Source organism: Haliotis asinina, chromosome 2 (assembly GCF_037392515.1).
Source record: "Haliotis asinina isolate JCU_RB_2024 chromosome 2, JCU_Hal_asi_v2, whole genome shotgun sequence".
NCBI classification, from domain to species: Eukaryota; Metazoa; Mollusca; class Gastropoda; order Lepetellida; family Haliotidae; genus Haliotis; species Haliotis asinina.
In genome coordinates, this window is record NC_090281.1 from 65,785,268 (window position 1) to 65,811,922 (window position 26,655).

Genomic DNA, 26,655 nt, shown 5'->3' on the forward strand with positions numbered 1-26,655 from the left:
GAAAGTCACATTAAGAAATGGTTCTTGCTGTAGTTGCAGTACAGAATTTCGATCTAGTCCAACAAGACTGGAATAATGACTGCAACATTTTCACAATATAAGTAAAACCATTTCAAGTAATTATTCAGCTAAACATCAAAACAATTTATATCAGCAGTAAAACCATTTCAAGTAATTATTCAGCTAAACATCAAAACAATTCATATCAGCAACAGCTATTAGGTATTGAGGAGATAATAAAGTTGACTCCTTCCACTTCACTGTAAATATCTGCAGTGTGCTGGGCTGAAAAAAAGCTAAATTGTAATTTTGTTTCGTACAAGAAGATAATTTTCTTAATGTTTTGAACAATTTCTTCATGAAGAGAGCAGTTCTGAAAATGTCTCTTGCTGAATTGTGGGAGCTGAATCTGGAAACTGAAAACCGCTAACCATTTTGTTAATGTAGAAGTGACCCGTGAAGATCCCAGGATAGAGTAGGCCTTCAGCAACCCATGCTTGCCATAAAAAGGCGACTATGCTTGTCGTAAGAGGTGACTAATTTCATTGGGTGCAGCGTAAAACTAAACTCACTCACTTAATGTAGAAGCTCAGATGATGTCCAGAGCATGTCCTGTTGTGTTGGTGAACTCCCCTCTACCACCTGGCACTCCATTTAAGGGTTGATGGTTAATGCTGATCAGTGAGAGACCCCTAAGGTAGCATTGTAAGGAGTGATCCCAGTTAATTAAAATGACTCCTCTACTCAGACTGTTTGGGCATAAGTAAAGCACATTCAATAAACACTCACAAACATTCTAGGAATGTGTGCGAAATAGTTTCCTAATTTTGTATTTCCAAAGGTAAGGTGGTACTTTCTGTGGAATGTCTTGGCAGTGTCTATGATGGTTATAAGTGTACAAAGAAGAGCACTGGCTAGTCATACATTATTATGCAAACTAGTGCTTAAATTATGATGTACCCAGTTTATGCTAGTGCTCGTTGGTGCTCATAATCTTTGTGATGTCGGCTGAACAAAAATATTTGGTCTATTCATTTGGAGTGTGTGGCTTTTTGTCCTACATGGTGTTGTTTTCTGTCCGTTGGGGCTTATGTCCACTGAGGGTTTTGTCAGCACACACTGTAGAATATCTACCAGGATCAGGAAGACTTCCTATAGAATATCCAAGGATCACAAGTCAGTCTCAAGTTTTGAATCAGTTTTCAAAGGCACAAGCATTTTGTTTGCGATTCTACAGGCTAAAGGCTTAATCAAGATTTAAGAAGTGAAACTTCCAGTTCCGTCAGACTTCAGTTGGTACCCAGCATTGATGTTCATTTCCTTTATCTTTATTTGACATCACCCAGATGACATTGTGACAGACACAGAACCAAACATGCTCACTCCTGGTTTAGAAAAAAATCCCTGTTCTGACATTCCTCTTTGTGGTGGTTGATAGCTGCAAGCACGCTCCCAGTAGTCAGACTCTTCTGCAATGATGTTTACCATCATGGCACAAAGTACATTTATGCTGCTAAACATGGGGAGTGGGGATAACCATGGAGAGCAGAGAATTGACATATTGTTGACAGTGTCACAGTTCAACAGTATACATTTTGTATGTCTTTGAATCTGAGATATTGATAATTAAAGATTGGTACTTGTTTGGGCACAGGTCCCGTCTGACACGCAGCAACTTAAAGACCCCTGACAGTGACCAGGAGATTGTTCCATCTCCCACACCCAGTGCAGAACCACAGAAGACCTTGCAAACCAAGAAGCAAGAAACTGTGGCTAAGAAGACCAATGTTAGGAATGTGTGAGTAGTATCTTACAGCAGAAACCTCCATGTAGAAAATGTTCTTGAAATGTGAACTGTACACTGAGAAACCAGCTGCTTAATACTCTCAGTGCTTCTATGGAACCCATTTTAAAGGACAGCAGCATAATGACCTCCCCAAATTAAACTGGGGCAGTGGGGTAGCCTAGTGGTTAAAGTGTTCACTCGTCACGCCGAAGACCCCTGATCGATTCCCCACATGGGTACAGTGTGTGAAGCCCATCTTCTGGTGTTCCCTGCCATGATGTTGCTGGAACATTGCTAAAAGCGGCGTAAAACTAAACTCACTCACTCGCTCACCCACGGGCTCACCCAAATAAAACTTGCAATAATTATTTAACAAGTTGGATATACGGGTCATTTGAATCGGTATGAAATGCATTACTTCTCAGCTTTCTAATGATTCTCTTAAGATACTTCTTGTCTTGTTCTGTGGTCATTGGGCCACCTTTCAAAAGTGTCCTTTGGTTTAGGTACTTTTCAACAAAGAAAATCATTGTTTGTGCAGGAGCATTCTAATGTCACTGTTGTTTAGTATAAACTTTAGCATTGCCATTGAGTTAGCTGATCACACAGTCACATGTGACTGCAGGCGGCGAGCAAAGCCAATGTCCAATGGTACTTCTGATGGCGAGGACACAGCAGAGACAGACTCACCATCGTCGCCGCCGCGGAGGGTTGCCGCACTGGCCAGGGCCGTCCAGACAGTGGGAGGGGAGGATGCTGAGGGCGGGGTAAGCAGCTTAGTCCTACCATGAATTTCTTCTACCACTTTCATCACATATGCAGGGATGGCAATTTTATGCAAATCGGAAATACGCTGATTTAAATGCGACCTTGACCTGCCCCGGACCCTGCAGACCCCAGACACATTGCTGATATTCAGCTGAAATTACTTTCACCTGCTGCCATGCCTGCATGTGAAGATGCTAATATTGTTGATCACGGGATTGTCTGGTCCAGACTCGATTATTTGCAGACCGCTGCCATATAGGTTGAATTTTGCCGAGTGCGGCATAAAACTAAACTCACTCACTCACTCACTATTTCTTCCTAACACCTGGCATTGATTCCCCTCATGGTAACAGTGTGTTAGCCAATTTCTGGTGTCCCCTACCATGATATTGATGGAATACTGCTGCCACTAAAAACAGCGTAAAACTCACTCACTCACCTTAACCCTATCTAGAGGGCATTTTACGATCGACCAGTTGAGTAAAAAACTGTCACAAGAAATAATGTACACTTTGAATGAAAATTTGAATGACATTATTTATAAAGACTACACGCATGGATCCTCTGTCTGTAGAGGTAGTTACAGATCGTGGTGCTGACTGTTATTGGCTTCAGCCAATGGGCTGTCTCCCTTTCACCACTGCTTGCTCTTTTATAGGAAGTAACATGTATCTTATATTGACAGGTTCGAAGAAAAACACGATCCAGGAAGAAATAGGATTGCACTTTCTTGGGAGTTATGCTGTGTTCTTCTGTCCTGTGAGCCACTGAAACATCCATCGAAGCAGCATGGGGCATACACAAATCTGCAGGTCTGGCAACAAGCAACTAAAGTCCATGTACAGACCTGCCTTGATGTAAACGAATTTTAGGCTACTTGTTACTTAGCACTTGACCATTTACGAGTTACCTTTGCAAGTAATGGATATGTTCCCCTTTGAAAAGCTTCACTTCTTATGCCAATGGCAGATTATTTCTGTAGCTGAACTTAACGGTACTTTCTGAAGGCGAATACTGAATTTTTGTCTGCTCATGGAATATTGTGTCCTTCATCCAATGGAACCCTTTGCTGCTCTAGTTTCATATGAAGTTATATGCATTTTATTTCTTAGTGAAATACTTTCCTGTCAAATAGACCAACATGCTAGACCTGGCTTCTCGATGACTCACAAACTGTTTATTTATGCTGTGTTATATCTTGAAGTAGCAATACAAAACACATAGCTTGTTTATTTCATATATTCATGAATTTGGAGTGTAGGTCACCTGAACAAGCCATCTGTTTGATTTATGCAAAGCCAATAACTCACCATTGTGATACACTTCAAAACCAGACACAACTCACCACATATTTCCTGTATACTGGCTCAGTATGAAGTGAGCCTTCATCCTCTTCAGTTGATTCTATGTTGACACAAAGTTGTTACCGAGTTGAGTTGTTCACCCGTTTCATCACGTCAGTACCACTGTGAATAGTACATTATTTTATAATTTGTCACATCACCTACTGTTTTGTAAATGGGATCAATTGTTTTGAAGAATTCCATGTCAGCTGACACTGAGCCCAGACATTGGGTGAGGGTAGCGGAGACACCCGGATGTGTACAGTATTTGGGGCAGACGATGTTGAGTCTGCGGTTGTGAAAACAGTTTGTTAAATACTATCATTTATTTTGAGAATTGAAATGTAAATGTGGAAAATTGATTAAAATGTGTTCCTTATTCGTGAAAATGGTTGTCTTTTAAGTGCTGCGATATGACTCAAGTATGCAGCTTTCCCATCCCCTTTTCCTTACCTTGCATGGATGGAGGAATGCAGGTAGTTGTAGTGTTGGCCAGTTCTCATGAATATCTGTAAAACTCCGTGAAAGTGGCATCAGTAGGCTGAATGTCTATTGTCAAGAGCTGTTGCCAGTCCAAGCCTGAAGCCATGTCACCATTGAGGTGGCAGAAGGTTAATGTGAACGTAATGGAGTTCATGTCAAGGATTGCTTTGTACAAGGGTCATACTGGAGAAACAGCTTAAGACAGCGGTTATATGCAGCATGGAAAAGTGTTGCAAGGTGTAGGTATTACCCTGCTGCAGAACAGTATCAGGAAGCCTGCCATACTGCTTTTGTATGACATCAAGTTGCAAAAATGAACATCATGAACAAAAAGGATTTATGTCTTTGCAAGCCACACCATTCCATTTCACTTACACTACTGACGAGGTTTGCCCTATGTATATATTCCAGCTAGTATCTATATTTCCAGTACTGTGAGGCCACGTACTCCACTGAGTACAAAAACTCTTCCTCGGTGCAGACATGAAACACAGTTGTAATACAAGCATGTACAGCATGTACAATCTTAATATGATAAGATTGATTTTCTGTTTTTTGAAATGCATGAAGTGTATTGTCTTCATTTTTGGATGATAACAAGGAATTAAATTTAATTGCATCATCAGATATTGATGTCATAATTCAGTGTAATCTTGACAGATAAGTAAAAAGTGGTATTCATTTTTCACTTTCGATTACGTTCAAGTTACACATTTTGCATTTCCCATGTAATATCACAGTAGCGACCTTTTTCAGTTTCTTAACTATGGGAACGTAACCCAAATCGTGATAAACACGATCTATATTTGGATTCAGTATTATGGGTTAAATATTTTTCACAAGAAAACATTAATTTAAAATTAGAATACGTGAACTTTTTATGGCTCTCAAATAATTCACTGTGCTAAATTTGCAGAAAGGTAATTTTCAGTCGATGAAAAGGGACCTTAACGAAAACGTTTTTTTCTTCTTACGTATGTGATACCAAACATCACCTAAACCTACATTAAAAATTATTTCTAAGGTGTGTAACCCAGTTTGCTCAGCCTTGCTCGTCACACATACGCATCGTATTGAAACATTTTCGAGGCAAGCGGTATTCAGGCATGTTAATACCTCGTATGTATATATTATATTGTGACAATTTGATTACAAAATAATTTTATGGCTGAACTGAAAGAGGTGTAAAGACCCATTTTTTCGAAGTAGCTGAACATCCAACTCAAAGCACTTTCACCTTACAAATAATAAGCTGACAGTTGGAATAGCTACTGATGTTTTAGAACTAATATGTAGGAAGGACCAATTACCATGATTACATCTGCTTCACACTACATGCAGGAATCTAGCCATTCACAGGCCCCAAACTGGTGCATGTCCTCTCCTGTGCTGTGCGCAAGGATGCATTCCAATATCACGATGACAGCGATTACACCTTAGTTTCATCCGATAGTAACCACAAACAGTTATGTTCAAATGCGTTCTGTTTGTTTTAACACCACAGTCGGCAATAATCCAACTCTATGACCATAGTGAATGTAAGGAATCAAGTCTGGACCAGACAATCCAGTGACTGAGGAGCATCAAGCTATCGATCTACGTAAACAGGATATGCAAACCTGCACCAGTAACGTCCACCCGATTCTGTCCGTAGCGGTTAAGACGTAGAAGGCCATTTGTAACCCGGATCTTAACCAGTGATTCAAAGATGTGTATATCTCATGCCAGAGTATGAGGAAACAACAAGAAGTTAACAAGTTACAAATGGAATTCTCATGGACGATGTTCCTCGTGTCATCTTCCCTTTGCTTAATAGAGTACTGATAAATCTGACGGCATGTCGACTTACACATACAAACGTTAAGTTATGTGGTCACCTGCCTGAGCTCTACTTTGCATACCCCTTGTCAGTCGTATCGGCTGCACCCGATTTGGGTACAAAGCTGCTTCCAGCTATGGCAGAACATGTGGTACAAGTGCTTGTAGACTGCAGGACTTTGGAGCAATGTCAAAGTGGATTTACTAGACTGCAGGCAACAGGAGCAATGTGAAAGTGGAGCCACTGGACTGCAGGTTTCAGGGGCAATGTCAACGTGGATCTACTAGACTGATGGCTATACAATGTCCTAGTGGATCTACTTGACTGTTAGCTTCAGGGACAATGTCAAAGTGTATCTACTGGACTTGAGACTTGGATCTACTAGGCTGCTGGCTGCAGGGTCAATGTCAAGAAGGATCTACTGGACTGTTCATTACAGGGGTAATGTCACAGTGGATCTACTGGACTGTTGGTTACAGGGGCAATGTCAAAGTGGATCTACTGGACTGCAGGTTTCAGGGTCAATGGCAAAGTGGATCCACTCGACTGTAGGCTTCAGGGACAATGTCAAAGCGGATGTCCGGCGTGTTGCTTACAGGGTCAAAGTCGATCTACTGGACTATAAGCTACAAAGACAATGTTAAAGTAGATCCATTTTACAACAGGCTACAGCGACAGTGTGTGAGTGGATTCTAGTGGAGTACAGGTGTTAGGGACAATGTGAAAGTGGATCTTCTAGACTGCTGACAGCAGGGAAATGTCAAGAAGGATCTACTGGACTGTTGGCTACAGGGTCGAACTCAAAGTGGATCTATTGGACTGTAAGTTACAAGGAGAATGTCAATGTGGGTCTCTTGGACTGCAGGCTACAGTGACAATGTCAGTGTGGATCTACTGGACTGTTGGCTACCGTGAAATGTCAAAGTGGATCTACTAGACTGCTGGCTACAAGGACAATGTCAAGAAGGATCAACTGGCCTGTTGGCTACAGGGTCGATGTGAAAGTGGATCTACAGGGTCAATGTCAAGGTGGATCTACTGGACTGTTGGCTGCAGTGGCAGTGGCACGGTGGATCTGCTGGACTGTAGGTTTCAGGGACAATATCAAAGTGGATCTAGTGGACTGTATGTTTCAGGGGCAATGTCAACGTGGATCTTCGGACTGCTGGCTTCAGGAAACACTTCAGAGTGGATCTACTTTACTTCTGGCTTCAGAGATAATGTCAAAATGGATCTACTGGACTGCCGGTTTCAGGTTTCAATGTCACAGTTGATCTACTGGCCAGCAGGTTTAAGGGGCAATGTCAAAGTCGATCTACTGGAATGCAGGTTTCAGGGTCAGTGTCACAGTGAATATGCTGGACTGCAGGTTTCAGGTACAATGTCAAAGTGGATCTACTTGACGGCAGATTTCAGGACAATGTCTCAGTTTACCTACCGGACTGGAAACTTCAGGAACAATGTCAAAGTGGATCTAGTAAACTGCAGGTTTTTAGGGGCAAAGTGGATCTATTGGATTGTAGGTTCCAGGGTCAATGTCCAAGGGATCTAATGGACCGCTGGCTTAAGGGACAATGTTAAAGTGGATTTTATGCACTGCAGTTTTCAGAAGTAATGTCACAAAGAAAACCATTGAAATTTGGTAACGACGTCTAGTATCTTGCATTTAGCAACGTTGCAACATAATTCCCTCCAGAATTCGAAACATCTAGAGGCAATGTAGAAACAGTTAGTTAGCGACAACACTTTAATGCAGTTAACTGAATGATGCAGAAAGAATGTCAAATGTCAGGTCTTATCCAGTGGCTGTACATTTGGCTAGATCTTGTATGCTGAATGCAACAAACCAGAAATTGTTCCTCGCGAAAATGTATGCTAATGGTTCCCTGTCACTACTTTGGTAAACACAGATTTCCCGATAACTTCAAAAATCCCTTTTAAGTTAAGTAACTGAGAGAAGGAGTACGAGGGTTGGCTGAAATGTTCTAAGCCTCACTGTGAAAAAAAGTTACAAAGTCCACGTTTGTAATATATTTTCTACATAGTCCCCTTCCAAGTTCACACACTTTTGCCAGCGATGCTGCAAGGCCCGAATCCCGGTCAGGAAGAAATCTCCTTCAGCTACCCTAAAAAAATCAGTCACAGCGGAAATGACGTCATCATTACTTGCAAAATGGCGACCGGCGAGTTCCTTTTGCATTTTGGGGAACAGGTGGAAGTCAGAAGGAGCCAAATCAAGTGAATAAGGAGGATGGTCAATGAGTTCAAAGCCACAATCGCGGATTGTTGACATGGCCACCACCGATTTGTGAACAGGCGCATTGTCTTGGTGGAAGAGGACACCTTTAGCGATCATCCCTCGTCGTTTGGCTTTGATTGCTTCTCGCAACTGGTTCAGTAGATCAGCATAGTATCTGCCGTTGATAGTTTGACCTTTTTCAAGATAATCAATGAGCAGAATACCCCTGGAATCCCCAAAAGACTGATGCCATCACCTTTCCAGCTGAAGGAACAGACTTGGCTTTCTTCGGAGCTGGTGAATCAGGATGCTTCCACTGTTTTGACTGTAATTTTGTTTCTGGTTGAAAGTGATGTATCCAGGTCACATCCATGGTTACAAATCGTGCCACAAAATCTGCTGTCAAGAGCTTTGGCACCCATCTTGCAGAAACTTTAGTCATTCCTATTTCGTTGGTGATAATATGCTCAACCCTCTCGTGAGAGATGCCCACTACACTAGCAATATGTCGAGTAGTCAATCGTCGATCATCCATCAACATATCGAGCACTCGCGTGATGTTTTCTGGAGTGGTTGCTGTTGAAGGCCTTCCTGAGCGTGGGTCATCATCAAGGCTTTGTCTGCCACGCTTAAATTCTGCAGCCCACTTCTTTACTGTGGAAAATGAAGGAGCATCATCCCCTAGAGTGGAGACCATGTCAGCATGTACCTGTGTTGGGGACATCCCTTTCTTTTGCAAGTACTTGATGACTGCCCTGTATTCAGTTTTGTCCATTTCTGATGATTTCAGAGGGTAGGTTTACGAAAAGAGCTGTAGTTGAGATAAAACTATTAGTACGTTTGTAGTTCTTGTGTCTATGATTCACTAAATGATTGTCCTCATTGGTGGCAAACACCTGTCTCTACCTGGTGGGGAAAAACCACTCAGGCTGAGAACTTTTCAGCCAACCCTCGTAACATCACCATCGGTGATGCCAGATTAATACCGTGGGCTCAGTTATATTGATACAATCGCACATCTACAGCATTGACCAGTAGACATTAAAATCAAAACTGAAAACAAATGAAGCTGGTAGTGTATTATCTTTTCACACCACGAGTAACCAGCCGCACAAACACCACCAATTGATTGTTCAGGACGTATGTTGTCTTCAGGCCAAAAATAACATTACTCCCTCCTTCAGGTAGTTGAAGGTTAGTATGCGCTATGAGATGCCCAGACCTTTGTTCACCATGAAGAAGAGGAGTGACAGAAATACGGCGCTGACATGGCAGCTTTCCATAGCTAGTATCTTCATGGTGGGTGTTCTGTATGTGATGGTTGACAAGGATGGGCGCGAGACACGAGGATGTGCAGAGGCCCCTGACGGTCTCGCTGTAAACAATGGGTGAGTTCAATTCCTGTGCACGTTTCCTTAAAACGTGTGGATGGATATTTCCACGACATTTTTAATATTGAACGTTTTCGGTCTCCAAAAAATAACAATGAAGTCGGGAGGGATGATGGTATGTTTCCTCATGGCACCTGTAGGCTTTTTCTTCACCACTAAACGATCACATGAAGAATTTGCAGATCGTTTAGCCGTAAGTAGTTGGGTCATTCTTCTTTGGGTACAAGAGGTGGCAATAAAGTCTGACTGGTATAGTGCAGTGATGGATATTGTTGTTATTCTTTTGGGGCTGTAACTAATAATAATGATGTACGTAATATTAACATTAATATTATTCTCTTCACGTTTGGGAAGTGGGAGAGGTGGTGGCTGTGCCAGATCTAATCCATACTGATGCGCTTCAACCATAGAGACAACAGACTTGTGCCAAAGGTGTGTTGTCCTGGAGCAACCCTTTCAGTGAATTGTCCAATAAGTTTTAGGGCTGACATTCTCACACAGTTGCCAAAGCATAATATTTGACATCAATAATCCGATATTATAGGAATTCTAACATCATTAGGATTCAGTACGGGAAACCAAATGAAGGTGTCGGGAGATGCTGGATGACAGGGTGGTAGCCAGTTTTGTCCATTTACTTCCACAGAGTACATTATTTCCCATTGAAATTATGCTTCCTGATAGTAGATTTGGAGCAAATGTAGCATGTATGATATCTATTTACATTATCGAGCCAGGTATGAAACTTTTCAGCTTTCCCTTGTCCCCCAGTTACAATACTCCACTCCCGTCAGATACAAGTCTGCCTTCAGGCCCGCGGACGCCTCGACAGAATGTTGAATCAAGAGAATCTTGAATGAATGAAAAACAAAACATACTGAACAAAACCATCAACAACAAAAACCAGCAGGAGCAGCAACAATAACTCCACGTCTTGTTTTCTGAAGCAATTTCTTTCTTACCTCCATGTTTTGGAGAAGAGTCAGAAAAGACAAAAGTTCCTTCAACTACATAAAAATAACATTGCACTATAACGTTGTTCTGGTTCTACCTTCTTTCACAACAAAGGGTTACTTTGTTTCCTAAAGACATAAAATTATCCTAACTCGTTCTCCTGCCTCTTTTTACAGAGACAATCAGTCGCCTTGGGTACTGGAGGCGATGAGTTTCCAGCAATCTGTACCCCCCTTACTGGAAGGTTATAGCCTGCTAATACCATTGTAACTGGCATACGATCTGCCTGCCCTTGAGCACCATGGGACTTTTCGTGTTCATGATTCTGATTAGTAGGATTCAGTCAGTGCCCAGTTCTGGCACTTAGTATTTAGTCAGAGTGTACGGTTTCTAGGGATTTGTCGTTGTGTTTATACTGAATGTACTTTCCTTCACGATTCAGGAAGACACGAAGCGCCACCTACACGAAGTATGCCATTTCATCCGACAAAGCATTACGCCTGGAACGTATGTTGGATCAGATAATGAAATCTCACCGTCGACCTGATGATGACCATTACGGTTACAATTTGACTCGGAGTGACGAGATACCAGTCTCGCGAGATATCAAAGATGCAAGACCCAAAGCGTGTCTTGACAGGACGTTTAACTACACTTCCTTTCCAACTGTATCCGTCATTTCCCCATTTCACAACGAGGCTCTCACCCCTCTCGTGCGTCACGTGCATGCACTTCTAGCCCGGACTCCTCCGCACGTGCTGTTGGAGGTCATCTTGGTGGACGACATGAGTACATTCAGCTACCTGGGCCAGGATTTACAGAACTACTTCAATGTCCTTGATCCTAGAATTAAGCTGCTGCGCAACAGGCAGCGTGAAGGTTTGATACGGAGCCGGTTATATGGGGCTGATGTTGCCCAGGGGAAGGTGCTGGTGTTCCTGGATGCCCACATGGAGGTGAACCACGGCTGGGTAGAGCCGCTACTGCAGCGTCTTGCTGAGGAGGAACAGTTAGTTCTTCAGCCGGAAATACCGCCAATACTGGTAGACACATTCGACATTGACACTGGACTGACTGTTGACCATAGGGGAGGATTTGGCTGGGACATGAGGTAAGAATGGATGCGATCCGATCGTTGTCGGAATGACTCATGCTATAAGCATAATGTATATGAAATGTAAACACCAATACCTGGTCTGGTCAGTTCTGATTTGTACCGATAACGCTAGTTTACATAATGCTGGCATATGCGAATCAAATACGACATTTTTTATCTTGCGGTAAAGTGAGGTTTGTAAAGGAATCCAAGGCAAAGAGTCATGAAAGAATGAAACAGTCGTCTGTTATCCATATGATACAATACAGTTAGGCAGACCGCACAGTCTGCATGTTGCATTTATTTGATATCATTCATATTTGATACGTTCTTAAGTCTCAAGTGTAACACCAAACAAACCATTATTAATGCGTCCTGTAACTACAGCTGCAGACTGTTTCTTGTTCTTCCTTAGTGTTTGGTTTCTTCCATCACAGTTACTTATGGTTCCCTCTACCGCCATACCTGAGTCAGTTCCGGAGAAGTGACTACGACCCAATCCCATTTCCAGTCCTGCAAGGAAGTTCTATTGCCCTGAGAAAGCCCTACTTCGAGGATCTGGGACGCTTTGATTCCGAACTATCTATCTGGGGCGGAGAACATTTTGAGATGTCTTTCAATGTGTGGATGACTGGGGGCCGAGTAGAGCTCATACCATGCTCTAAAGTAGGACATATATTCAAAAACATAAAGTTCAATTTCGGGTCTGAGGAGAAGAATTACGTGGTAGCTAAGAACAACTTACGTGTCACTGAAGTTTGGATGGACGAATACAAGCAATTCACGAGGGCAGCCATGCGAGCCTGGCAAGATCCCATTCCTGAGTTGTCCGATAATGAATGGAAGTCCATTGAGGACAGACGGAGGCTGAGGTGGCAAAGGAACAGCAAGAGTTTTTCCTGGTTCCTGAAGACTGTCCTCCCAGAACAACCCATCCCATCAGCAGACGATGTCAAGTATGGCGAGGTGGCCAACTCCTTGACCAAACATTGTCTGTATGTCGCCGATACCGGACTCTTCAGCCTCACGCCAACGTGTATGTCGTTTCTTGTCGTTGTTAAACAGAACACATTTTCTCTTGATAAGTGGGGTAGGTTTAAACACCGGGATAAATGTGTAGGCTTCCACGAAAACAGCTTTCTACTCACCCTGACTCACTGTCCTTGTGTGGAAGGAAACAGGGCTGTACCCCACTGGACAACTGACAGCGAAGGGGCACTTATTTATAATGGGGAGTTGGGGTCTCTTTGTGCCACACTAGTCCAAGCAGCCCCAGGGGTGGAGTCCGACTCGGTCCAACTACAAGCATGTGTACCGGACATGGTCGAACAAAAATGGTCATTTATGTACCATTTCAAGTATTGATACTTGTATATCTAATGTCAGTGAGATGCACACTATGTCTGTACAAACCCATATTTTGACATACGTAGGTGTTGGTTAAGTCCAGGTTGTTCTAGAACAGCGATCGAATACTCAGCATGTATGTCTTCAGTTTCTTACTTCTAATTGGTTCGGAAAGACTGACGCTAAAAGTATGGCGCTATCATGTTTTAAAACCTATTTCAAACTTGCTTAGATTTAAGTGACGACGTATTAATTGATCGAACATTCATTTGCAATGCAACACTCGTAAGATACGGTCGATTTTCACTCTAACTTGTCTCTAACGAGATCGCAGATATACCGAATGATCTTCTTCCCAAACGTATAGTGTGCTCAAACTTCTTCATCGGTCATGGATCAGATATACCGAGTTCAGTGTCTGATAACTCGTTCACCGTTCAAACAATATTTTTTCAGCCATGCATGTTTTAATGACACTCTAATTATACCTTAAAATGTTATTAAGTTTACGATCCGCTAATGACAGCACGATGTCATTAAAACCTTAGTACAAGTGAAGTTTAAGATACATTAATCAAAGTTTAATAAAACGTTAATGCTTCATTACAGTTTGATAAAACTGAAGCTTGATCTTTAACATTATCACGACCGATTAATAGTAAAATAATATCATCAGTGTCTCTCCCTTACAAGCGGACACTTCCTTTCTCAGGTCGACGTCGACATGGTTACCACTCTGAAGAGAGTGTTTATCCTGGTCCGATAATTTACAACAATGCTTGAATCTGCAATGTTCAAGACCCTCATATAATATCAAGACAATCAAGCAAACTGTGTTTCTAAATACGAATTTAAACAATTGATGATACGTTGAGGGGTTTACGTGCTTCACATCAACTGCCTTTTGATTTAGGGAGTCGAGGTAGGCAAGGGACAACAAGACAACTGTCCCAGAGTAAGGGACAGTTCGTATTTTACACATAATCAATATAACTATGCATTTTGGATGTAACAAACGTCTTGGGACAGTGTGGAACTTCACAACTGTTAATAGAAAATATGTCTGATGGTTATGACTGTCAACATTGTAGATGACTTCCTTGCTGAGGGATGGGCGAGAGGGTTAGACGGCCGACGGCCGTTTAGGTGCGTGACTTGGAGGCTGGGGGTTCGAATCCCGGATGAGACTGACGGAAAGGGATGTTCTCGTGTAGATATCTAGGAGTATAATATCGAAACGCTGTTGAGGCAGTAGAAGTTTAGTTTTAGTGTGGATCTCTAAAGAGTAGAGATAAAGATAAAAAAGCCTTTACTAAATAAACTAGACGTCATATCCGTTTCAAATATTAATATCACAGTAACGATGGTTATATCTAACGCACCTGTTTCTAAACACTTGCGCGCGCCCAAAGAGCTAATGCATTATTACCACGGATAACCCAGGCTGCCAATTATAGGAAGGTTAAGCTGGAGAGTTATAGTCACATAACTTGTCCCCTCGGGTACCCATCTTCCCGGTGAACAGAGGCAGTTTTGAACAAACTCACTTGCCTCAGAAGAGACCTTATGTATCACATGTGCTTCGTTGTTAGGCAGGACGGCCTTTGTGAGCTGTATGTACAGGATCGCACAAACATTGCCAAAACACAAACGGTCTTTTAAACATTTTTTTAACAAAACAACGACAATGTCATAGTGAAAAGCGCCGCACCGTTGCGTCTTAGGTTTAAAAGAATCAGTAATTTAACTGAAAATGCATATGTTCTACGTGCTTCTTCCTACTTCATAAAACACAGCTTACCAATAAACAATTGCAATCGTACTATTTCAGCACATATGATAATAGCATCAAATACGGAACACATTCCATGTTTGGCGAGAACATTTCATTGAAACGTTTCTGTGTTTTGAACTTTCTGTCACACGACATGTTGGGTTCGAGCCAGAGTCCGGCATCACCTGTAGCATGGACAGGTGGGATTGATTCGTCTTATATGTGTAGTTTCTAACTATTTCATCAGATCTGCTTCGATCTGGTATCGCACGTTGTTCAAACGTTTGCATGTATGTAGAAAGTAATTTCTCCTCATCACTACATCGATATCACTGAGCGTGACGGAAGAATGCTTATTTCTGTTCGGTATTTAGGCCTGGATTATTTCTTTGTTGTGAAACAAACTGTCCGTTGATTCTGAAGGATATATCTTGCAAATATCATTAAAGGCTCATTAACTGAATCGATATATTATTTAACTGCGAGATGACCGACTCACGTTGTCGTGTAAATAATATTGATAACTGTTAACCGAAGGTAATAACATTTTTTGCTATTGAAGACACAGGTTTTTTTATTAACTATACTGAGAGAAACAAATAAAGGAACAAAAAAACTCAAGCGTTCCTTTAATATTTTCCAGCTTGATCACCAGTTTTCAATGGCTCTGTGGGAGGAAATCTGAGTATAAATATAGGCACACTGCCACGTAAGGATGTTCATTGTTTTGTTGTTTTCTTCCCAGTATATCTGTTTGTGGGAGATATACTCCGGAGATAACGTAAAATCACGTCTTGACTGTACAGGAAAACAGGACATCCTTGTACAATGTGGCCGTTCATCTCATTGACCTGACATGCGTGGCAGACTATTATATCACAGTACGTGAAATGGCCTCAGTTATGATGTCTCCTCTGATAAGAACGATGCCATCTAATCTCAGCCATCCTAAGCAAAATTAAGAACCATATGTGACCTTTATTTTGAACTTGAATACCCGTAGCTGTAAGATTATCTGGGACACGGTTTACCAAGTCGTTTGTTGTTGTTTCAGCAGTTACCTCCCTTTGTAGTGACTTGATTAGACGATGGTGTTTGTCCCAAAGTTGGCCCCCATGTTGGTAGTCAGCACCATACCCCTGCCCGTAGAGGACAACCACTTAGTGTTCGTACTGTAATGGTTGTGTGTTGACCTCACACCAGTCATACCAGTGACACCTGGTGTTCACGTCATTTCACAAAGATAATCTCAGAAGGTGTTACATTTTCACCACCGATGTACGAACACGCCTCAAATTCAGCAGGTGATGAGGTTTGGGCGCACGTACTCGCAACTAACGGGTTCGGGTGGTCAGACTCGCCGATTTGGTTAACGCACCCCATCGGTTCTCAATTGTACAGATCGATGCTCATGTTGTTGATCACTGGATTGTCTGATCTATACTCGATTATTTACAGACCGCGACCATATGGCTGGAATATTGCTGAGTGCGGCGTAAAACTAAACTCACTCTGAGGGTGTGGGTTCGAATCCCGGATGGCTCAAATGTTACATTTGACCACTTTTTAAATGGCTTTGTTTATTCATGACCCAAGTCTTACCGTATAGACTGCTATTATATCTCAGGAATTTTCAAATGTTCAGTTCGAATTCAAAAGTGAAAATGGCTGTTAAACGAGGACCAGACTGGACTGAGTTAAGGAAAAACAAGATGCTGGCCACCTCAACTCTCTGTCTGCTCTGGTCACCACGTGGTTTTCACACAAGGCACATGGTGTAAACATTGTCGTGTGTTCCGTTCTATTGGTCCGGGTCTTGACCTATTAGGGATATACTTCAACATGGTTCACTTATACGTCATTTATGTTACTGGGCTATTTCTCGGCATACTAGAGTAGTTTCCTTCACTGCCGTCCATTACAACACACGTGTTGTGTGACAGCTCTGAATAACAGTACTGTTCCGTCAACACACAGGAAACACTCGCGATTTGCCCAGGGCAATATATGTAATGCACCAGTTGTAAACACGTGCTGTCCATGATTATTATTCGCTGTCAAGGGAAGTTTCAGTGAGATGAGAACTACGACTTGACTTGAGATTTCTCTCCGTTTCAAGTGAAACTGACCGAACTGCATGTCTATCAGAACCCCACCCTCGAATTTGAGGTCTATATCTAGCTTTACTTCCATTGGACACGTGACTCGTTCGTGAGTGCATGGACACTTTAATGGGTGAGTGAGTTTAGCTTAAGGCCACACTCGGCAATATTCCAGCTATATGACGGCGGTCAGTAAATAATCGGGTCTGTATCAGACAATCCAGGGATCAACAGCATGAGCGTCAGTCTACGCATTTAGGTTGTTACCCCATCAACAAGCCTGAGCACCCGATCCCATCAGTTACCTCGTACGACAAGCGTGGGTTGCTGGGGATCAACTTCAACGCGGATCGTGACGGGTGGCATGGGCGTTTGAAATAGGACAGGATATTTATACTGATCTAGTCATTTAATTTGCATTATGTCCCCCATAATTGTTCCTTGATCTTATGAGGTAATCTATAGATTTCACAATTTAGTTCTGTGCGAACCATATCATAAATGCAACACTAAGCAATAAGCTAAGACTAGTAGACTGTCAACAACAACTCAAGCAGTTCGACTCGAACGATACGACCCAAGACTGTTGTGAAAAGCGACTGACCGTAGTGGATTAAAGAGATGAAACCATCTCAATATTACGTCATGATTGCTATGTTTACACATTCCGAAAGACTGCTTATTTGAACATCATGATCTGCAATGAAATGATTCACTTCACCACCTTGCAGATCGTGGTGTAAAGGCAACCCACTGAAACATCGTTGCAGATATGTCGCTGAAGTTACCTCTATCAGCGAGTAATGTCATGTGAATGGAATATTCGAACTGTCTTTAACTTGTTTCCACCAAGATGCACCGGTTGAACATCAGGTTGACATTTCTGAAAAGTTTCACTGAGAAACACTGAAAACATTTTGACGTCTGCTTGAGAAACCAACCACAGCTGGAAAATCTCCCATTTGTGTGAAGGAGGCACACAGACACACACACGCACCAACATCATTGCAATAATCCACTGAAAGCTAAAGACTGAGATAGTATACGTACAAAGTTTCAAGAAGGTATTGGTTAAGCGTTTTAGTTTTTAGTGGAAAGTGCTGAAAAGATATAGCCTACTGATAGTTATTCCCCATGCATGAGATTATTCTGGGGACGTGCACATTCCATCTATAAACAAGGGGTACGTTTCATCAAGTACAAACGTCAGCCTCCAGCCTTCATCCAGGTAGCTGTCTGAGTCAGCAGTTGGGCAACGTATCATTTACGCGGGCAGAAGTGAACTCTTGAAATTGATTTTGAGGTCATCACTAATACCGTGACGCAGCTTATTTTTTTCTCACCATTAACAGAATAATTCATGTATCTTGGCATTTGACTTCTTTTGTACTTTTACATTTGTATCAAAACACGCTTCGGTCTTTTTATAGTGATCAGCATCAATGATGAGTTTCAGAAACATATAAATTATTTGGCAACATTTGCCGATCGTGATGTATTTACTAGTTTATTAACGTATTGACAATATGAGTTATATAAATATTATTTCAGCTTACTATGTCATTTGGCTCATGAGAAAACAATGAAACTGTACTTCGATATTTCACTAGAAAGAAGGCCATAGGGATCTGAACAAATAAAGATGCCTCAACCTCATAGAGCCACCATGCCTTATCAAAGGCTAGTATCAGCGCGACTAGCATTGTGTCAAGCTCGTCGTCACAGGAATTCGACAAAACAATCTACTGGTCGAACGATAGTAGGATGTCTTTTGTTCAAGACTGGTGGCCGAGCACGTGTTTGGCTCCACAGAAACATTGCATATGCACAGCTGAATATGTTGAAGTAAGTACCGCTGCACGTGGGCTCATATATGGCGTGGTGTGCATTTCGTATGACTGGCTACATACCGCACCTTGTGACGATGGGAAAAAATCCTAACTGGACAACAAAAAGTCACTGACATCCTTCACAGTTGTTATACCACATTTTGATGACCAAAGCCAGTCTTCAGTCGCCGTCTGTGTGTTATGCTGATGGACTGTGAGACTGAAGTGTAGGTATGTTAGGACCGTTTATGCAAGTATTTGCTTCGCAGCAGCTAAAAGGACGAATGCTAACTAGCCAAGTGATACCTATTCAGTTCACGTTGTCTTTTGCATACAGTGGAAGCTGTCATAACCGGCATCTGTCCTATCCGGCAAGGTGTCAACACCAGCATAAAATCCGTCTGTTGCTTGAAAATTTATCATCAGCTTTACAATCCGGCGCGTTGTCTAAACTGGATTATTTCTTCAGTCCCTATGAGTGGAGAGCTTCCACTGCATTAGCTAAATGGACAGAAATGGACGAATATAGAATACGATCAAACTCTTTTCATATGGTCGCCAAAGTGATCGATAATACTATATTGTTTTTCTCAAGCTGCTGTGTTGTGATAAAGTTGAACGCTACGGGCACTTCAGTAACGTAAAAGGTAAAAGACTTGTTATTCCTTTCGACTTGCTTGAAATCGATAATTGAAATTTCGAGGCGAATAGCTTGTCATTTGGAAGGTAAACGTTTGCTCCGTACATCGAAAACTGTCGCACGGGGTGTTGTCGATGTGTGTTAGTGTTAGCATTATTCATGAGAGAAATGCATCATTTATTGTTAGATACGTGCGGTGTGATATACATGTAGTACCTATAACCTCCATGTACCTGTGATGCAGTAAAAGCAGTCCACATTCATCCACAACCTGCATGTAATGACGTACATGTGATGGAGTGAAACCTTTCCACATTCATCCACAACCTGCATGTAATGACGTACATGTGATGGAGTGAAACATGTCCACATTCACCCACAACCCGCACGTAATGACGTACATGTGATGGAGTGAAACCTTTCCACATTCATCCACAACCTGCATGTAATGACGTACATGTGATGGAGTGAAACATGTCCACATTCACCCACAACCCGCACGTAATGACGTACATGTGATGGAGTGAAACATGTCCACATTCACCCACAACCTGCACGTAATGACGTACATGTGATGGAGTGAAACATGTCCACATTCACCCAACCTACACGTAATGACGTACAAGTGATGGAGTGAAACCTTTCCACATTCACCCACAACCTGCACGTAATGACGTACATGTGATGGAGTGAAACCTTTCCACATTCACCCACAACCTGCACGTAATGACGTACATGTGATGGAGTGAAACCTTTCCACATTCCCCCACAACCATGCATAGAATAGAATAGATAGAATAGAACTATCTCACATATTTGTACCAAGCTGTTCTTGACAGTGGCTTGATTACTTAACAATATAGTAAAAAAACAATATTCAAAAAGAAAGGCGCCCCAAGCGGTATAACATTATCTCATGTCTCATTCAAACACTCTCAGAATCTAATTTGATTTATTCAATGAAAATCCAACTGGTTTCCAGGAAAAAGTATTATTCAACAATACAAAAATGTACACATTCTACAGGCTGTTAGAGACATGTACATATAGCAACATAAGAGAAAATAATACTGTAACAGTAGTTTTATCGACTTTAGCAAGGCCCTTTCTTACGGCTGCCACACGACATTTATGACTAAGATGATGGATCGAAATCTTACTAAAAATTACTGTGAGGTTATCTATCACATGTACCAAAGGAAAAATTCATGTATATCATTAATGAAAACATGTCCGGCCTCTTTCCTTGTAATATAGGTGTTAGACAAGGTGATGATCTTTCTCTGTTTGGCTTATATGTAAGTGATCTAGTAGAGAAATATGTAAGTCCTTTAAATAATGTTAATGAAGACTTTGTAATTTAGGATTGTACATGAAACTACTTATCCTATTACATGTATATGCAGATTATGTAAACAAATCTTTATTTATAAAGACATTTTGACAGCCAAAATCTGCTTACGTAAATACCTCTCCATGTAATAAGTTGAAAGCGTCTTGATTGTATCTATCCAATGCACAGGATAGTGCTGAATATAACATACATATGCATAGGTGAAATGTATCACACCAATATTTGGTTCTACATTTGATCATGAGTTTATTTTCAAACACATGACTTGGTATGAAATAGTTTGTGAAATGTCAAATTAAGAGATATCTCCGAGTGTTTTTTTTAAAGATTTAACATTTGTTTCGATACAGTTTTGAATGGTTGATCTGCATGACCTTCTCCAACGTTCCTTGTCTTTATATTTACGTGCCAAGGTACTATGCAGGAATGCACAAAATCTTTGTTCGCGAGCTTCCATATTGGCATTCACTACGCATGCGAATTTAGTGTATGTCAACCTATGTTACAACCACGTTACATTCGGTGTCGGTTTAACACAAGAACATAAATCAGTGACAGGCAGCTATATGACAAGTAATAGGGAAAGGAATAGTAAACTGTACACAGCCTTCTGAAACAATCTTTGAATGCATGACTTTACTCAAAGCGACCTGTCGCTAAGGCATAGCCCGTCACACCCCGCCCTCCTAAAAACGTTGTTTACAACCCACGGAGATGGCGGGTTTTACCAGACCTTCTTAACCTCGTTGACAGCCCAATCTTTAGTATGTAGCGGGTCTTACCCCGCCTACCACCACAAACTTGCCCTTCACCTATATCCTTGTAAATTGTCTTCTCATTAACATGGTGCGGATCTCACCCAACCCTCCACCTATATTTTTGTTCAAAGCATCATCTTTAATATGTAGCAGGTCTCACCCAACCCTTCGTCTATATCCTTGTCCAAAGCACCATCTTTAATATGTAGCAGGTCTCCCCAACCCTCCACCTATTTCCTTGTTCAAAGCACCATCTTTAATATGTAGCAGGTCTCCCCCAACCCTCCACCTATATCCTTGTTCAAAGTACCATCTTTAATATGTAGCAGGTCTCACCCAACCCTCCACCTATTTCCTTGTTCAAAGCACCATCTTGAATATGTAGCAGGTCTCATCCAACCCTTCGTCTATATCCTTGTTCAAAGCACCATCTTTAATATGTAGCAGGTCTCACCCAACCCTTCGTCTATATCCTTGTTCAAAGCACCATCTTTAATATGTAGCAGGTCTCACCCAACCCTTCGTCTATATCCTTGTCCAAAGCACCATCTTTAATATGTAGCAGGTCTCCCCAACCCTCCACCTATTTCCTTGTTCAAAGCACCATCTTTAATATGTAGCAGGTCTCCCCCAACCCTCCACCTATATCCTTGTTCAAAGCACCATCTTGAATATGTAGCAGGTCTCATCCAACCCTTCGTCTATATCCTTGTTCAAAGCACCATCTTTAATATGTAGCAGGTCTCATCCAACCCTTCGTCTATATCCTTGTCCAAAACACCATCTTTAATATGTAGCAGGTCTCCCCCAACCCTCCACCTATATCCTTGTTCAAAGCACCATCTTGAATATGTAGCAGGTCTCATCCAACCCTTCGTCTATATCCTTGTTCAAAGCACCATCTTGAATATGTAGCAGGTCTCATCCAACCCTTCGTCTATATCCTTGTTCAAAGCACCATCTTGAATATGTAGCAGGTCTCATCCAACCCTTCGTCTATATCCTTGTCCAAAGCACCATCTTTAATATGTAGCAGGTCTCCCCCAACCCTCCACCTATATCCTTGTTCAAAGCACCATCTTTAATATGTAGCAGGTCTCATCCAACCCTCCGTCTATATCTTTGTTCAAAGCACCATCTTGAATATGTAGCAGGTCTCACCCAACCCTTCGCCTATATCCTTGTTCAAAGCACCATCTTTAATATGTAGCAGGTCTCATCCAACCCTCCGTCTATATCCTTGTTCAAAGCACCATCTTGAATATTGTAGCAGGTCTCACTCAGCCCTCCACCTATAACTTTGTTCACATCCCCATCTTTAATATATCACACCTAGCCCTCCACTTATAGGTTTATTCACAGCCTTCTTCTAAACATATTGCGATTTTCACCCAGCCCTCCACCTATATCTTTGTTCACAGCCTTTTCTTAAACATGTAAAGGGTTTCACCCAGAGATCCTTCCACTATAAAACTTGGTCGAGCGATCAGTGTTGATCACTGTGATGGCTTCATCAAGCCCTGGCTCAACGACAGACAAGATACACCACGGCATCGGTAGAATTCGCTCTTATTAGAATGGTAATGAAAGAAGCTAAGAAACGTCAGTATGTTGTCAATTGGCGATGACTGTCCGTATAGTGATCTGGTGGGACGTTTTTTCTGCTTTAGCTGATATTGTGCCCTGGGAGTCTTGGCGCTACCAAGTCGTCCTCAGGCATCCAAGCGCAGGGAGTATATAGTTTCCTTACAACGCACTGAGGCATGGCGTGCATATGTTGCCTCCAGGAACGGAAACAACCGGCTCATATGTTGAGAGGTTCTGTCTGGCATTAACTCGCCCTCCTCGAGCCACATACACATGTGAACACATATACTTTTTTATCTTAGCAATTTCTGAGCCTGATGGTCACTACATACACTGGACGAAGTTATCTGGAGTTTGCCCACTCGACCTGACATGATCTCACTGAGCTTATGAATTTTCCACGTAGGTTAGGTCACCCCGACAGTTACCTCCCCTGCTGTGCGCGATGGGAGTCCCTTTGAGATCCGGGCAGGTTGGCGTGACTGTTTCAATCCAACAGACTCCGCCCAAGATTGTCACGTGCAAACGTTGTTGAAATCAGTGGTATGAAAACAGAGTGCTTATTGCTATCAGTTCATAGGATGGGAATGCGGTAATTCACAACAATCAATCTTCGCGTTTGTGCCCCTGGCATGCGCACCTGGTCTGGGAGCGGAGTAAAGTTTTCCAGCAAGTAAGTCCCTTACTTTTTAAAGTTATCCTATGTTGTATTATCTGTAGGAACACTTCTTGCATACATATTTAACGAATTTCCACGGTTTCAATTTCATCCTCAGCTGGTAAGGAAGTTAATTAAATTGATTATTGGGGAACATAATTAATGTATCTTTCCCCGCCATTGTTTAATCTTGACTGTATTCGGTTCTGTTGTCGCAAGAATCATTGTATCATACCGAAATGGCAATTATTGTTGAATTATTTAACTACGATAAACAGAAATGCTGTACAGGCGCCACTACCGTTATCATGAAGTTGCTATGACTGGCACCGGGTGAACCGTATTGTCATGCAACAGAGCTGAAGGTGCCGTTATCGGCACGGATTCTATAGATATGTACCCCAGGTACGTGTCTGGAAACAGAGTGATACATTTGATTTCGTTCTATGAGAAACGAGCGTGCACATAAACAAATATATCACTATGCACATTACTACTCGCCCTCAGCTGGACGGGAATAACTACATACGGGTTTGGGTTGCAGAATATGGAGTCGTCCACCGCTTTGGGCACTGGGACCGGGTACGTTTCTGTATTTTGATTTTGTTTTGGGTACATTTCTGTATATAGGGGTCGTTATCTGTATACATAAATGTACCTGGGATACCTGTGTCGATCCCTTCAGCGTGATTATACTTGCAGGAATAAGTCAGGTAATAGACTAGATTGGTTACACTCAGTGACCTGCTGAATTTAACGATGGAGGCAAATGTAGGCTGGACAGTAATCAGACAGCAGTCACTCCCAGGGGAAACACATATAAACATACATAGGCAGCTAGTATCCACGGGCCTCTAGCGACGATAGTGAAAACAATACCGATGTCTGTGTTTGGTGTTTGTAACGCACTTTCCTGCGGAATTCATGAGAGAGGGAGAGAGAGAGAGAGAGAGAGAGATAGAGAGAGAGAGAGATAGATAGAGAGAGAGAGAGAGAGAGAGATACCATCCAGTTCGGCCCCCTATCTGTGAGCTAACCTGACACCAGCGTGAATGCATCCAGGTGAATGGTGTACAGTCTATCACTTACATTAGCACTAAACATCTGGTTTGCGTCTGTACTGACTGAACGCCAGGCGTCATATATATCGAGGCATTCCGGAACGTGGCATTGTTACGTCACATGGCAATTCGGCAAGCATACAGCGGTGCTGGGGCTACTACATAAAACCCACGGTTCACTATCGTATATTTCAATTTCCTGTATTTGAGAAAGACGTATCCTCGATTTGAGATAACAGCGGATCACATACCATTATTCTCCCTTCTTAGCATGCCTATATTATTTTGTTTCCGCTCTCGACTCATTCGCTTATCGTAGCAGATACAGGCTGAAAACCCGACCCTAATATCGTTAGTTGCAAATGACTGTTGAAAGTAGTTAGACTGCCTTGAGTACCGATCAGAACGGCACCTAGCGTCTTATTGTTGTGTAGCTAAGGTACATGTACTGAACGCTATGTATGTTAGCTAATTGTTGTGGCACAAGTAATAGAGTGGTCAGGTTCACCCACAACATGTGTCCAAACTCGATGTTATTGAAAAAACACTTCTCTACATCAAGGTAAGTGTCAAACACTTTGAAAGAAAGACACATCCTGATTCTATCTGGAAACATAATGTAAATGTAAGTGTTCTGAAACACAAAGAGCTGTACACGTTTGTTTTAACTTTATCAATCTATTAGTGTGACGTCACACAAGGAGGGGTCAGGTTTGAAGTGATTATGGTAGCTGCGCTTGATTGTCCGTCGTGACTGTCTGTCCTAACGTTTGCAGACAGTGCAACACTCGTGATATGCCACTCACGACTGCAAGTACAGAGTACTTTATAAAACACCCCTGGAGTGTGCTTCTAGACAATATTTTTGTTTGAGTGGCATTCTAGAAGTTGCTGGTATAAAGATGACATGATATTTTAGATTATGAACATCTCTATTTTCACAATGGCGACGTTTGGGTTTAGTAAATCGCAAAGGACGTCGAGTTTGGCTCATCTGCGGACGGAATGGACATAAGGGAGACTATGTACAAACGAACTGCAATTGATGCCCGACTGCACTCCGTCTGCACACGTCCACAGTAAGACTGAAGTACGGTAATTCCGCTGGTAGTACGACAGTTCCGTTCTTAGTGCCACAGTCTCTTTCTAAGAGCCATAATCTCGTTCTAAGTACTCCATCCCATTTGATAACGTTGGAGTACCCTTCTATCCCCAGTCCCACTGAGCTCGTCCTCAGAGTTCTTAAACAGACTACGTCGAGTACCCTCGCACACAGTTCGAGCCCCATCTGACCATTTTTTCAAGAACGCACTGAGAACGACTTTGGTGTGATGGGGGCATTGCGGTTCGAGCCACTGGCTACCACATTCATTACATCAGATGAACAGACCTGTTTGCCGATGTTAAATAGTCAGAACATCTTCTAACAATCATTCATTACATTTATTAGACAGTTATAACTATAATTACACGGAGATAATAAGAAAGATGAAATGTCGGAATGTATTCACCGTGCCTTATTAATTATGGTTTGATATTTGGTAATTCGTCAGATCACCAATTTACCTAATTATCAAATTCATCGGCAATGCCGTACAGAGTACCAGGAAACAGAGCCTCACGCCCTGGAGTATCGGTGTCCAACTTCCATTAACAATGACGTAAT

General features: G+C 42.0%; 3 protein-coding genes across 3 annotated transcripts in view; all 3 read left to right on the forward strand.

Moving 5' to 3' along the window:
• LOC137274160 (sister chromatid cohesion protein PDS5 homolog B-like) overlaps nucleotides 1–4,276 on the forward strand; it is a 37,206-nt gene extending 32,930 nt beyond the window's left edge. Inside the window, exons 33-35 of the mRNA XM_067807195.1 lie at nucleotides 1,655–1,798; nucleotides 2,412–2,553; nucleotides 3,240–4,276. Coding sequence (XP_067663296.1) covers nucleotides 1,655–1,798; nucleotides 2,412–2,553; nucleotides 3,240–3,272 — 319 coding nt within the window. The 3' untranslated portion in view covers nucleotides 3,273–4,276. The remainder of the gene's footprint in view (nucleotides 1–1,654; nucleotides 1,799–2,411; nucleotides 2,554–3,239) is intronic.
• Nucleotides 4,277–9,638: 5,362 nt separating this feature from the next.
• On the forward strand, nucleotides 9,639–13,244 carry LOC137271966 (polypeptide N-acetylgalactosaminyltransferase 14-like). The gene is made up of 3 exons (XM_067804345.1): nucleotides 9,639–9,826; nucleotides 11,226–11,894; nucleotides 12,317–13,244. Exons 1-3 carry the CDS (start codon nucleotides 9,639–9,641, stop codon nucleotides 13,242–13,244), a joined length of 1,785 nt encoding a protein of 594 aa, XP_067660446.1.
• Nucleotides 13,245–23,765: 10,521 nt separating this feature from the next.
• The window catches only part of LOC137274170 (beta-1,3-galactosyltransferase 1-like), a 40,801-nt gene continuing 37,911 nt past the window's right edge, over nucleotides 23,766–26,655 (forward strand). Inside the window, exon 1 of the mRNA XM_067807206.1 lies at nucleotides 23,766–23,943. The gene's annotated coding sequence lies outside the window, so the exon portion shown is untranslated. The remainder of the gene's footprint in view (nucleotides 23,944–26,655) is intronic.

Coding starts and splice junctions, on each gene's coding strand:
- LOC137271966 (XM_067804345.1), top strand. CDS start 9,639: ATGCGCTATGAGATGCCCAGACCTTTGTTCACCATGAAGAAGAGGAGT. Junction 9,827..11,225: donor GGTCTCGCTGTAAACAATGG/GTGAGTTCAATT, acceptor TTCACGATTCAG/GAAGACACGAAGCGCCACCT. Junction 11,895..12,316: donor GGATTTGGCTGGGACATGAG/GTAAGAATGGAT, acceptor CTTCCATCACAG/TTACTTATGGTTCCCTCTAC.